The sequence below is a fragment of the Carassius carassius genome, chromosome 49 (assembly GCF_963082965.1).
Source record: "Carassius carassius chromosome 49, fCarCar2.1, whole genome shotgun sequence".
Classification (NCBI taxonomy): Eukaryota; Metazoa; Chordata; class Actinopteri; order Cypriniformes; family Cyprinidae; genus Carassius; species Carassius carassius.
In genome coordinates this window covers 4,032,434-4,046,858 of record NC_081803.1, presented here as the reverse complement: position 1 = coordinate 4,046,858, position 14,425 = coordinate 4,032,434, and the positions used below count along the sequence as shown (strand labels likewise).

Genomic DNA, 14,425 nt, shown 5'->3' with positions numbered 1-14,425 from the left:
CCAGTGAGCAACGGACTTTCATAATAGTAAAAAATCAGAGTTTTCAGGACTTAAACAGCTCCAGAAATGTTTCAAATAACTTTGCACAAAGATTTGTTCAAACATTCTCAACCATGGTATGAAATAAAAGTAGTATTAAACAAGGACTGGGGGCATTGATTCATAAAAAAGTAGGCCTATATTGAAGTTCAGTAAAGTATATTACAGGGTGAACATTTTGTGACAGTCAGTAAAAGCCTTGTGCAGCGAAACCGGACACGTTTGAATAAAAAAGAAAGCTTTAATGAATTAAATGAATCTGGATATGGATTTTTGAAGCAGAAGAAAAAGAGAATAACAGTTCCCGAAGACCGCAACAGGAGTGGCTTTTAAAGGTTGTTTATTGCTCGGTGGTGTGCGTGCTGTGATGCATGAGTAAATAGTTGCGCGCTCCATCCACGTGCGTCAGCTGCGTTTCCATCACTGGATTTGACGGGTTCCCATACCAACAACGTGCATCACTTGACAGGAATGAAAGGAGACAGCGATCATGCCATTAAAGCAACTTGGGTCCTCCAACTTTTCTGCATCTCTCTCCTGACTTCCTTTGGGAAAGGAGAAGAGGCGTCCTGCCATGGAGCCTTTGATTTATATTTTGTGTTGGATCGGTGAGTTTTCGGAAATATTATCAATAACAATAATAACTTAAGTGATCTCATTATTAGTTCTGGTATTTTTAGGTAGCCTACTGTTTTTTTTACATAGCTCTCTGGGGCCCTTATATGGCCCTGTTTATCTTGTGAAGCACCAAATGTTCACCATCATTCTAGGTCAGGCAGTGTTTCTGACAACTGGATGGAGATCTATGGATTTGTGGAACAACTTACTAATCGTTTCGTAAGGTAAGAAACAAAAAGTTAAAAGTTGCTTTTTTATAACCACCTAACAAATAACAAAAGCTACTGAAGGGGTTACGAAGTTTCAGCACTTCCACACTCAAAGTCTTGTCTGGTACAAACCACATGTGTGAGTCTCAAGCTCTTGCACATGTGTGGAACTAAATATAAACTTAATTTCAGATTACTATGTTTAACTTCATTCTGTGTCAAATGTAAGTTTGGATTAGTATGTGATATTGTGACCTAGTTAATGCAATTTAGGGCACAATGGTCAACCTCAGATAGTGCCACGGTGGTCATTTACATCAATCACTGCACTACTATAAAGTTATATATCAGACTCTTTTAGAAAACATAATTTTTCTTACCCATCCAGAGAGTAAATTTTATTTTACAGTTCATAACTTATTGTATCTACTTCCTTTAGCCCGAAAATGAGAGTGTCCTTCATAGCCTTTTCCTCTAGTGCAGAAGTAGTCTTGCCTCTCACTGGAGACAGGTGAGATTTCATTCATTTTTCTATTCAGTCTATTTTGAGTTGTACTGTAGTATTTTTAGTATAAATCCTACTGTAACACAGATAAAAAAGTATAAAGCTGGTATGTTTGCCGGGGCGTTTAGGGCAGCTATTGATAGTGGTCTGCAAAGTTTGAGCAAGATCAGACCTGCTGGTGATACCTACATGCACGAGGGGTTAAGAAAGGTAAGTGCATGATATGTTATCACCAAAATCATGTATTGCATATTTCATCTCCTATGTATTTCAGAGATCATAACAAATAAAAACATTTTAGGTATTAAAACAAATGACTACCCAGGGCGCCAGAGCATCCAGCATCATTATTGCACTGACTGATGGGAAGCTGGAGGTTTATCCACATGACCTTGCTGTGAAAGAGGTAAAGCACCATACTACATACTGTATATGAAATATTAATACTGCATAACCAATAGAAGTATTTATTACATGGAAACTATTACATGTTTGAATTGAAGAAGAAAACCTGTACGCTGAGGTACATACATACATACATAATTTCCACCTTAATTCGCAATACAGTTTTGACATGTTCTGGGTTTATTACTGTTAATATTATGCATATTAATTTTTAATAATGAATTCCCCATTTGCTTTCTCAGGCTAACCAGGCAAGACAGTATGGTGCACGCATATATTGTGTTGGTGTGAAGGACTTTGATGCAAACCAGGTACGGATTTTCATCTATTGGATAATAAAACAGATGGAAAATCCCATAGACTTACATTGAATGTTATATCTAGAGACTACAATGTCATATAAAGTTGGAAGTGGATTATTTTGACTTGGATCATTAAGCAATCAGCTAGAAACCATACAAAAAATATCCTTATAAACACTTGGAATACCTTAGGAACCACATAACATCCTGGCAACCACCTTAAACACTGTAGCAACTGCATATCAACATGCTAAAGTTCACTTTGAACCCCAGAGCAACACACCATCCTCGCATCATTAGTGCATTTCACACTGGCGAGCATAACACATTTTCTTCAGAAAATGTGAAAGATATATTTTCTAACATTGATTTGTCTCAATCTATTATAGTTTATTAGTGTATCACTGTCACGGGAATGTTGTTGTCCTGGCAATATTGTTTTCTTCATGTGCATTAATAACAGCATTAGTGTAACAGAGGGATCCTTTATATTGATGTTGGTGGATGTGCTAAGTGCTTGTCTGGGCAGAAGGATGAGAGTAATTACATTCTGCAGCTAACATATCCGGCCCATTTTACATTAGCAAGAGATTCTGGCTTGGGAAAAGGTAGCAAGAAAGCTTCAGAAATTGTCAGCTTCAGCGAAGTGAGATTCTGACATGAATATGCCAGTGTTAATGTTTTCATAGCTTGCAGATATTGCAGACAGCAAAGATCAAGTGTTTCCTGTTGTGGATGGATTCCAGGCCCTCAAAACCATCGTAAATTCGGTGAGGCTTAGCACAAACAAAGATTGCTTTTCTTGCATGCGGTTTGTATGCTGCCTTGTAATTGACTTATATTTGTGTTTACAGATTTTAAAGAAATCCTGTGTGGAGATTTTCAACCTTGAGCCCTCCAGCATTTGCGTCAATGGTATGTCTAAGGCTGCATTTACATTATATGGTTTTCCTCTCATGTGGCAAAGATCGGTTATGACCCACAAACGTGTAAGAAGGAAAAAAGCACATGGATTCCGATTTTTATATGACTCAGATACGTGCAATTGCAACAAATCCCAATTGGTATTCACAACTATTCCAAAACTAGCCGAATTGTGTTTTTTCCACTGTTTTCCCATTTATCAGGGGACCCCTCCATCGGAATTGTAACACTGTAAAAGTAGCCCAATTGGCCCATTAAGGCCCTTCCCTTGAATGCCAATGGCATTCGAGTATCATTTGCACGAAAGAAACATTGGTAAATTCGAAGCTTGCATCGGTTTAATGGTGTTTATGCTACAAAAATTGAAATACGATGCACCTAGGGTACTTGTAACACTAATTTCAGGTATCCTGAGAGGATAGGCAATGTAATTTATTTTATTCCCTTTCCTAAATCCAACCAAAACAATGCAAAATGTCTCTAAGCATTCAACTCCAATCACAATGTAGACATAAACTTTCATTTCCTGGTTGTCATACTCTTATTACATTACACTTTTCATCTGCTCAAGCAGAACATTAATGTCATCTTGTGCTTCAGCAAGTTAGCAGTGGCTAAAACTAGCTAATGTTAATGTTATTCTAACGTACAAACCTAGATAGTGAACTGTTCTCACGTCATGTACCGTTCAGTGAAAGTCAAAAAGTGTATAGCATGAATGCAGTTATTGGATATGGGCCACTTTTAAAAGATTTAAGCTGGTTGTCCAAAAGATTGGCATCAAGACCTAGTAAATATGGTTAAAAAGATCCACGTAAACGCGATGTAATTGTTTTGAACTCATGACCATGACTAATTTCAGTGTAAACACTGTGTTTTAGAAACTTTCAACATTGTGTTGCGAGGAAGGGGATTCACGCAGGGAAGAACCTCAGATGGTGTGGTCTGCACATTATCTGTCAATCAACAGGATCCTTACAGTAAGCCATTCAATGCATTCCTTCTATTATAAAACATATCCACAAAACAAGCCATATAATTCACCTCCCCATTTAGCAAATGAATAAGTGCTACAGTAAGCCACAATGTTATTATTTTTGGTTAGCAAGAGAGATCCTAAATTCTGCGTGGCCTCGAGAGGCTCTTGCTCTTTTTTTGAGCCGATGGGGAAGTTTCATGCAGCCACATCCTTAAATAATGCCTCTGTGTTTGGCATTTTATGGCAGTCACATGCTGCTCTCTCTTTCTTCTAGATGAGAAGCCGAGTGCAGTGAAGGATAATTACGTGCTGTGTCCAGCTCCAGTGTTGACCGAGGTTGGACAGTAAGTGGCATTGGACCAGCTTCAGTTTTTACAAGCCGACATGCAAATGGAACGACTTCATCATCTTATCCTGTTTTTTTTTTTTTTAATCTCAGTTTCTGTTTATAGCTTAGCTAATAGACAACTGATAAGGAGCATGCTCAGTGCAGGGCTGAAACAAAGCAGCATGTGTGATGGCAGCACATTTTTGTTTGCCATAGAGACATTTTTGTTTGCCTTAAAGAGACTTGCAAAGTGACTCACCGCTTGCTTTTCGTCGTGGCCAAGTTTGTTTTGAACAGATGAAAGAAGCTTTTTAAGAGACATTCATCTTGTTGTTTTCAAAAGAAGACTTTAGCACAGCGCTGTTGGTCTTATGAACTATGCTCCGTCTTTGTCATTCAGTCATATAATAACGTACTCTTCCTCTCTCAACAGCTCCATCGATGTGCTCATTAGTCTGAATAATGGCCAGTCTTACATTTCAAGTCCAATCACAATATATGCCAACACATGTGTAAGTACACAATACATTTCTTAGCAAACCAACTTTAATAATACATAAGTTTACTAAGAAGGTCAGTAAATATCATAAACAGTCTGATTATAGGAACAGAATTAAACCAAATTAACTGGTTATTGCATGTTCTTTTGAAACATTGGATTGTAATACAGTGTCAGTGTTATTTTAGTGTTTATATATATATATATATATATATTTTGTAATATTTAAGTAAACATTTATTTTATTTTCATTAAGTTTTACTTATTTTATGAGCTTTTATTTTTATTAGATTTTGGTATTATTTTTATTTCAGTTGAGTAATTTTAATATTTAAAGTTGTTTTAATTCCTAATTTCTGATTTTCGTTTACATTTTTCCCATGTGGTATTTATTTTTAAATATATTTCAGACATATTTCAATAATATATATAATAATGGTTTGAGAATAAGGCTATACTGTTTACCAAGGCTGCATTTATTTGATCCAAAATATAGCAAATACTACTAGGCTTGGTATATTATTACAAACTAAAATAACTGTTTTCTATTCAAATATATTTTAAAATGTTATTTATTTATTCCTGTGATCAAAGCTGAATTTTCAGCAGCATTACTCCAGTCTTCAGTGTCACATGATCCTTCAGGTATCATTATTATTAATGATTATTATGTTGAAAACAGTTGTGTTCATTTTTTTCAGGATTCTTTGATGAATTTTACTGAAATAGAAAGCTTTTGCAAGATTTTAAATATCTTTACTGTCACTTTTGATCAACTCTATGCATCCTTACTGAATAAAGGTATTTGTACACAACTTTTATGTTTATAAATCAAACATATTTTTTACATTTCTTATAGTCTGATGGGATAGTGATAGTGATTGTCATCCTGTTGCTGCTGGTGTTGTTGTGTTTAATTGTGCTCTGGTGGTTCTGGCCGCTCTGCTGCATGGTGGTGAGTGCTACAGATACACATCTTATGTTATTTCCCACAAATGTGTATATTAATGAGATTAATGAATACTATTTATAAGTGCTGTTTTTCTCCTCCTATGTCAGGTAATCAGCGATCCACCCCCATCTCGCCCTCCGCCTCCATGCCCAATACCTGTAAGTACAGTACACTGGGGCTTGAAATAAATGTTAATTTGCAGAACTGCCCATTTCTTGAAATGCTTGGTTCGTATCTTACAGGAACCTGAGGAGGACCTTCTGCCGAAGAAGAAATGGCCTACAGTGGATGCGTCTTATTATGGAGCCAGAGGGCCTGGCGGCATCACACCCATGGAGGTAATGTAATAATCCAACGCCATCCAAAAGAACATAGCACAGATGTTTTATGGATATATGCTGAAGCTCACAGCATCCACAGGTTCGCTGGGGTGAAAGGGGCTCTACAGAGGAAGGGACGCGGTTAGCGAAAGCTAAAAATGCTGTGGTCAAAATGCCAGAGGAGGAGTTTGAAGAACCTGTAAAAACACCCCCACCCAGACCACCACCAATATATCAAGCCCCAGTCCCAGACAAATGGTACACACCCATTAAAGTAAGTTTCCTGTCAACAATGACTTTTTATAGCTCGACTCGGATAATGTATGTATGTTTGAAAATGCTGTTGTGCTTCTCAGTGTTTTTCTGTAATGTGAATGTTTTTAGGGACGTTTTGATGCTGTGTTAGCATTGCTGCGTAGACAATACGACAGAGTTGCTATCATGAGACCCACAGCAAATGACAAGGTACGGTAGCCTTGGTTTATGCTATCTCTGTTTTATTATAAAGAACAAGGAATGAGCTTTTGTTTGTATCAATACATTTATTATTTTTTTTCTTCATGTTTTTTAGATTCATTCAGTAGGAATAAGTAAAGAAAACAGGAAATAAATAGCACATAAATAGCACTCCGCCTACAAAGAGCTAATAGTGTAAGCTAATAGTGTAAGACTATTACAAGCATAAAAATACTTAACTCACATTTTAAGTGAAATTCTATATTTAAAATGTTTTTGTTGATATTTTGCATTCATACTTAGCATTTATAATTATATTCATATTTTTAATGGTAATTTCTTTCTTTCTTTTTTTAACTGAGCTTGTCACAGTGCATTATCGGATTACTCTTTCTTGCAATTTGTCAAAAGGAGGTACAACTTCTTAGACAGGTGTTTTCAGTTAAAAAACGCTGTCCGCATTTTAAACATTTTCCTAATGTTTCTCGTAACCACCCTTAAATGTTAGAAAATGCTTAAATCATCTTACTGTTCATGCATAAAATGCAATAAAAACGCACAGAGATGATACTGAGAGATCAGACGTAATAAAGATTTCATGGCATTCTTCTGGCACAATCATTTTATTAGCAAAATATCCAAAATCACCACTTACTAGTACGTCCAGGTTGCACTCAGTCACCATTATATGTTTGGTCTAAAATGCAACTGCCATGTTTTGCCACAGAACAGCAATTGAGAGTACATTTTCTGTCATATTTGAAGGAATGTAATATGAAGATTTTTCAAATGAACATTTATCTTTATCAACACTGTGTAAGTGTCCAAATGCCCATATAACCAAAGAAATCTTTAGGTACAGTATGCGTCACAATTAAAAGTGCGTCATGGTTTTCAAATACCTTTCATAGTACACACTACAATGCGAATAAATGTGTTTGGGAGCATCTTCAAAAGGCTCTGTTTCTGCAGGAAAAAACGGCATCTCGGATGGAAGGCCAAAACATCAAGAAATAGATGTGTTTTCAAATGTAAACATAGCCTTAGAAGGTAGTACTATGTTGCTGCTGATCTGGTCAGGAGCCTATAATGCTTTAAAATGCTGCTTATGTAGAAATCCTACTGAACAGAGCCATTGTGATGCTATATATATATATATATATATTAATACTGGTACCTGTTCTACATTCATGTTACCAGATCTGTCCAAACAGGGTTTGTCATGCGTTAGTGTTGCTTGATCAGCCTGCCTGACCTCCATCATTCCTGCTCCATCAAACCTCCGCTCAATTGAACTCAATTACTCCAAATTATTGCACACGTCAGCATGACAAAGTATTGTCAAAACAATTTTTTTAACCATATACATAGCCTTAAAAAAAATCCAGTGTGGATGATTTATCATGAGTTTTGAGGTAATGTGATTTGGACTAGTCAGTAAATAGTGGAAGAAAGATGTTTCACCAGTCTCAAAATGAGCGCATAAGTAACACGAGGAGAGACATTAGGGGATTTGATTGGTCATATTTCACAATTTATAAGAGATAATGGGGTAAAGAGATCATTGAGATGAGTGTGATTGTAAGAAGGGGTGATGAGATAGTCGGCCCTCCTTTATGGTTCTGTAATGTAGAGTAACATCCTGCTTTTTTGGGGGGTTTTGTCTTTCAGGGGCGCTGCATCAAATTCACCCGGGTTCAAAGTCATTAACAAACATAAAGTGTCCTTTACTTTAAAGTGAGTTTTCATCAATTTTAACATACTATTTGGAAACACTAGAAATGCTAATTCAGGATTCACAATATAAATGTCACTTTTCAGGTACGTTCAGACGAGGATTGGGGAATCCACAGCGGCATGAAAACAGTGTGAAACTGTACTTCTGAGTTAAATCCTTTGAGTTTTAATTCATAGATTTATAAATCTATCCTGCCTGATTTTTTTTCCTGCATATGTCTTTGAATATGGTTGAATCCACTACTTTTTAACCATTAATATTTTTTTTTAGTTTTTCTAGTTACAAATCAATACAGTGCCTTCTTGTGAGTGTATTATGAATGGGTTTTTCAAGGAAAGAAAATGTAAATATATATATTTTTTTTTTCATAATTATTTCTTTCATCATTATAAGTGAAGATGTTAATTATGCCATAAATTCATGGAGATTTGTATTTACCTATTTGTTTTTATATTTATTTATAACAATTTGATTCAGTCAATAGATTATATTTGTGACATTTTTGCTAATGAAGTAAATGGCAAATAAATCCATTAAAATAAATTATAGTAGGCCACTTGTTCACTTATAATTTTTTGTGGAAACTTTGTAGATACATTACAATTCAACAGTTAACAGTAATATATATATATTTATATAGTTAATATATATATAATTTTTTATTCTGAAAGGATGCGTAAAAATGATCAAAAGTGACTATTTTTAAAATGCTACTAAAGTTTATTGTTGTATTTCAAAGTATTTTGAATTTCCCTGCATCAAAGAATACTGAAGGAAATATGTAATAATTTCTGCAAAAGAATTAAGCATCAGAAACGTGATAACTCTATGAAAACTTTATATCAGTATTAAGAACAATTAAGTTAATAATTGAGCAGCAAATCAGCATATTATAATGATTTCTGAAGGATCATGTGTGATTTTTTTCAGGTAGACTACATAACATTAATCTGTGACATTGTTTGTTAATGAAGTAAATGGCATCTAAATCCATTAAGATAAATTATAGCAGTTCACTTGAGAGCGTATATGATTTATGATGTAATAAATGATTGTTAGTCTTTGAAATGTAACAGCCTGTATTACCTTAAAAATAAAATGTCAAATGGTTACTTTATGAGCAGATTTTATGAACAATAAATTCTTGACATGATTAGCCTACTCTTATGGTTTGATAGAATATGTGTGATTGTATGGACATTAACATCTGATAGTCAGAGATCATATTTTGGCAGGGATTAGTCTGAAACAATTAACAGACTGTATAATGTCTGATTATACCATGTTACAATGTCTGTATATTCAAAATTATAATCCTAACCTATTTTATTCTGAGAGATAGCCTGAATGCACTGTAAGTATCTTTGGATAAAAGCGTCTGCTTAATGCATGAATGTAAATGTATATATAAAATACTTTTATGTAACATATAACACACACACGCACACACACATATATATCACATTACGTTTTAAAACCATCATTCAGGAAGCGAGAGTGACGTGTCGACGCATTGCGTGTCTGACGCAGGGCTTTTATGTCACGAACTCGCGTCTTTAGCTTTTAGCTAACGGCTAGCGGCCGGTCATCAACATGACGCTCATATCCTGATATCAAGCAGAAATTAAGGAACCGACAGGGCTGAATGGGATAGACGGCAGGCCTTTACCTGGAGGTCAGAGGTTTGTCGTACTTACACTGAGATATAATAGATTTAAAAGACTAATCAAAATCACTTTAAAGCTAAGTTAACGTTAGCTGCTTCACATCACCGACACAAAACAAATCATTTCTGCATATTCGAATCTGTAGTGCAATAAACGGGGATGTGTTGCTTGTTTGATTGTGTTTATGAGGAGATATATTAGCTTTCAGGAAAATATAGAGACTTTTATATTTGAATGTATATCTTACTTGCCATAGATTTCAATACATGCAAAGTCATTTAAACTCGAACAGGAGCACAATTTGTCCTAGTTTAAATCTCGACAGTTATCTCTAAGGGCTTTTTGCTGGAGCTGGTTTTAGGCTTCAGTGATGGATGGGGAGGTCGCTGGTTTGAGAAAGCATTCGTTTTTTATTAAAACAACTGAGACATGCATCTTTGCTCCTCCAGCCACATGAACAAGATGCCTCAGAGCATCCTCAAGAGCACTCATTACATTGAGCTGGGCAGCTATCAGTACTGGCCCGTGCTTGTGCCCAGAGGGATCCGATTATACACCTTTGAACAGATCCCAGTGTTTCTGAAGGAGAATCCCTACATCACTGATGGATACAGAGCACATCTGCCTTCCAAACTGTGCCTCAAAAGGTGCGTTTCTTACTCTTTTGAGAGTGTAGATGTGATCCCGCTCGTTTACACATCATTTCTCAAATCCTACAGCATATTCATTCTGTCCAATGAGACGGTGAACATCTGGAGTCATCTGCTTGGGTTCCTGCTGTTCTTCTCGCTGGGAGTGAATGACATGGCCACAGTCCTGCCGTCTGCAGGGGCGTCACGAGAGGACTACGTCATTTATTCAATCGGACTGTTTTGTTTTCAGGTAATGCATTAAATGTGCGTTAGGGATTTTTACCTATACAAATAAGCATTGCATATTAATTAATGGGTTTTTGTTTTTTATTCTGTGGTCAGGTTTGCATGCTGTGCTCTGTGGGCTATCACTTGTTCTGTTGTCATCGCTCGGAGAAGACGTGTCGCCGCTGGCTTGCTCTGGACTATGCTGGAATATCTGTGGGCATTTTGGGATGTTATGTGCCTGGAGTCTTCTATGCCTTCTACTGCAACAGTGTACGACAGATGCGTTTACAGCTTTATTTGATTGTATTTGTACTTTTTATTTAAGTGTTTTATTGCATGTATTAAATAAAAAAGACACCAAGGCTGCATTTATTTGATAAACAAAGCAGTACACAAACAGTAATATTGTGAAATATTATTACAATTTAAAATAACAGTTTTCTATGAGAATATATTTTAAAACAGAATTTATTCCTGTGATTTAAAGCTGAATTTTGAGCATCATTACTCCAGTCTTCAGTGTCACATGATCCTTCAGAAATCATTCTAATATGATTTGATAATCAATAATTTTTTTTTTTTTTTTGTGGAAACTGATACACTGGTTAAGATTTTGTTTTAAACAACAAAGAAATTAAAACTTTATTCTGAAAGGATGCATTAATGTGACCATCAAGGAATACTTAAGTTTTTAATAATAATTGAGCAGCAAATCAGCATAGAATGATTTCTGAAGGATCCTGTGACGATCCTGTAATGATGCTCAAAATACAGCTTTGATCACAGGAATTACATTTTAAAATATTAAAAGAAAACTGATTTTGAATTATAACATTCAGAATATTACTGCTTTTACTGTATTTTCAGTAAAAGCAGTAATGCGGATGTAGTAACACATGACATTTGTTTCAGTTTTGGAGGCAGGTGTACCTGCTGACGGTGCTGGCTCTCATCTTGGCTGTGTTTGCGGCTCAGATCCATCCGCTCTACCTCACACAGCAGTGGAAAAAACTGCGCTCTGTCATGTTCTGCTCTGTGGCCGGATACGGCATCATCCCAGCCTGCCACTGGGTCTGGATCAATGGAGGATTCCACTCTGAAATCGTAAAGGTGATGTATATCGGCTTGTGGCATCAGCAATAATTGAAGACACTGTGAGGAGGGAAATATCAATATATCACTTCTACCAGTGAAGGTTGTGCTATTATTAATACCGAACATTTTATATCTTTGCAGGTGTTTTTTCCTCGAGTCATGATCATGTATTTGATTGCCGCCTCAGCATTCCTTTTCTACGTCAGTAAAATCCCAGAGCGATACTTTCCAGGTGAACGTCTATACTAAATCGCTGTATTTTATTAAAGGAAATGTTCACCCCCAAAAAAAATATTTGTTCAAATGTCAGGCTATCCAAGATGTAGATGAGCTTGTTTCTTCATCAGATTTGGAGAAATGTAGCATTACATCACCTGCCGAGCATCGGATCCTCTGCAGTGAATGGGTGCCGTCAGAATGAGTCCAAACAGCTGATAAAAAAAAAGAAAGATTTCAACCCTTCTTTTCAACTCACATATTTGAAAAATGCTGATGTTAGATTTTAAGTTAATTAAAAACGATCAAATCCAGATCACTAGTCTAATTCTGGTTACATGGTTTGCTTTTCTTTTTTTCTTTTTTTAAATGATTCATTTTGAATAATCGAATCAAATCAAATTGTGACCAAATTAGTCAAGAATCACATTGATACATGGCCAGAACAGGTATTTAACCATATTTTTATGTCTGTCCTCACAGGCCAGCTGAACTATCTTGGAGCCAGTCATCAGCTCTGGCACGTTCTGGTGGTGGTCATGTTCTACTGGTGGCACCAGACCGCTGTCTACGTCATGACATACAGACACAGTCAGCCCTGCACAGACTACAGCACTCATGGTTAAACATGGTTATAAAATCATATGAGCCATTTGTTCAACCGATTCATTTGGCATTATTTTAAGTTGTGCTAAATAGTCCAACAATGACACTTTACCTCATTTGCCTTTGATCACCCTACTGTAGGGTTACGTGCAATGAAAATCATGTTTCCTCATATGTTTCATACATATTCTTTGCTGGATATTAAGAGTCTTTGTCTGTTACTTTATGTATTATGTTTTCTACTGAGCCTTTTTCCCATTGTATCATTGGGGTTGTGAAACAATACATGCTGTTAATATGCCTCACTCTGGAATGTCCTTAATTGAAATGCGCTTGACTGTTACTGTTCTGTAACTGATGAATTATATGGTAGAGGATAATACTGTAATTTAGTGATTCTTTTTTATTTGTTTGTTTGGTAAAATGAGCTGGTTTGATGTATTAAACTAATTTGAGTTCATATATAAAGCAGCACTGGGAGCTGGGCATTTAAATGACCAAGGAACCTTACTTCAGTACTTTGTGCGAACAATGGGTCAAAATCACAATAGTTGCACTAAATTGCTAATGAACATATATCATGTTACTGTTTCTCATCATTTTTTGAACTAATGTTGATGGTTTGATTTTCTCTATTTGATTATTTGGAATGATTTAAACTGCCTGAATTAATATCTATCTGAATGGTGAAACTGAATAAAAACAAAATCTTGTTTGTTCCTGTTGTGTGTATAGTCGTCAAAAATATGTAAATTCGTCAAGGTCACTTCAGACACCACTTCCTCATCACAATCTGCATTGTGCATTGATTAGATATGAATAATTAGATTAGATATGAATAGCCTCCAAATGAGGATGAAAGTCTAATTTTTGCAGTAGAATTATGACCAAACGTCATCCTAATTCTGGTTTTATATACTTATGAGCGAGTGACAAAGCAAAATGAGCAGTCACATGCTTGTTCCACTCAAATCCCAAGAGGTTTTAATTATTGACCAATTTTCTACCAAATACACGTACTTTACTGCCACCTGCTGGATCAGGGACAAAATCTCAATGTAATAAATAATATTAATAAATGTAATAAAATATTATAATAAATGTAGTTCCTGATCCTAAAAATATTTTGTGTTATATTAGGGTTATTCTAAAATCAAGTATACAAGTTATCTTTGATTAAAAAAAAAAAAAATCAAGCTAGCTCAAGAATACATTTTATAAAGCTCTTCCGATTTATCATTAGTATTATAATTGTAATCAAAATGATATTTGGATATTGTTTTAGATTATAGCACTTCAGCCGTGATGAGTTCTTCATTTCCCATCTTCACCACAGATAAACTCCTGATGTTTCAGACTACGATAAAGATATAAAAAGTGTCTTGTTACAATCACATTAATAGGAGCAGGAAAGAATTTTGAACAAAGCCTTAGAATCTAGATTCTCAAGTTTGATGGAGTAGTATGTTTTACAGGATACTACTATTTGAGTCTTTCTGCTTCAAAATTTCACGTTTAATTCAATGTTTTACTTGCCATTTCTTTGTGGAGTTTACAAACACAAGCAATTTCCTGTTTTCATTTCATTTTTCCAAAGGTTTCTTATACAAAAATAGTCTGATAAGCGAGTCATTACAGATTCATGTTTCACAGTTTTAGACATTTCACTGTACATAATGTTTGTCATATGAATATAGAAACACAGTT

General features: G+C 35.5%; 2 protein-coding genes across 5 annotated transcripts; both read left to right on the top strand.

Annotated features, from left to right (window-relative positions):
• The first annotated feature begins 407 nt into the window (after window positions 1–407).
• LOC132132725 (anthrax toxin receptor 2-like) lies at window positions 408–9,149 on the top strand. Of its 3 annotated transcripts, none has more exons than XR_009429071.1 (18): window positions 408–421; window positions 521–647; window positions 810–881; window positions 1,306–1,377; window positions 1,500–1,581; window positions 1,673–1,777; window positions 2,019–2,087; window positions 2,768–2,848; window positions 2,933–2,993; window positions 3,884–3,982; window positions 4,256–4,325; window positions 4,743–4,821; window positions 5,668–5,763; window positions 5,868–5,918; window positions 6,003–6,098; window positions 6,181–6,545; window positions 8,208–8,273; window positions 8,358–9,149. XR_009429071.1 is itself a non-coding variant. In XM_059545223.1 (18 exons), the coding sequence occupies exons 1-17, from the start codon at window positions 511–513 to the stop codon at window positions 8,244–8,246; spliced, it is 1,464 nt and encodes a 487-aa protein (XP_059401206.1). In that variant the 5' UTR covers window positions 428–510; the 3' UTR covers window positions 8,247–8,273; window positions 8,358–9,149. The 3 variants fall into 3 exon arrangements, 1 of the variants encoding a protein (XP_059401206.1); XM_059545223.1 differs by lacking the exon at window positions 408–421 and having other exon boundaries at window positions 428–647; window positions 6,181–6,354; window positions 6,465–6,545; XR_009429070.1 differs by lacking the exon at window positions 408–421 and having other exon boundaries at window positions 428–647.
• A 641-nt stretch (window positions 9,150–9,790) lies between these two features.
• Window positions 9,791–13,436, top strand: LOC132132551 (progestin and adipoQ receptor family member 3-like). 2 transcript variants are annotated; one of them, XM_059544970.1, is made up of 7 exons: window positions 9,791–9,949; window positions 10,391–10,588; window positions 10,661–10,823; window positions 10,916–11,071; window positions 11,714–11,911; window positions 12,038–12,128; window positions 12,596–13,436. In XM_059544970.1, the coding sequence occupies exons 2-7, from the start codon at window positions 10,395–10,397 to the stop codon at window positions 12,736–12,738; spliced, it is 945 nt and encodes a 314-aa protein (XP_059400953.1). In that variant the 5' UTR covers window positions 9,791–9,949; window positions 10,391–10,394; the 3' UTR covers window positions 12,739–13,436. The 2 variants fall into 2 exon arrangements, with proteins under 2 accessions (XP_059400953.1, XP_059400952.1); XM_059544969.1 differs by having other exon boundaries at window positions 9,797–9,956.
• Window positions 13,437–14,425: the final 989 nt, after the last annotated feature.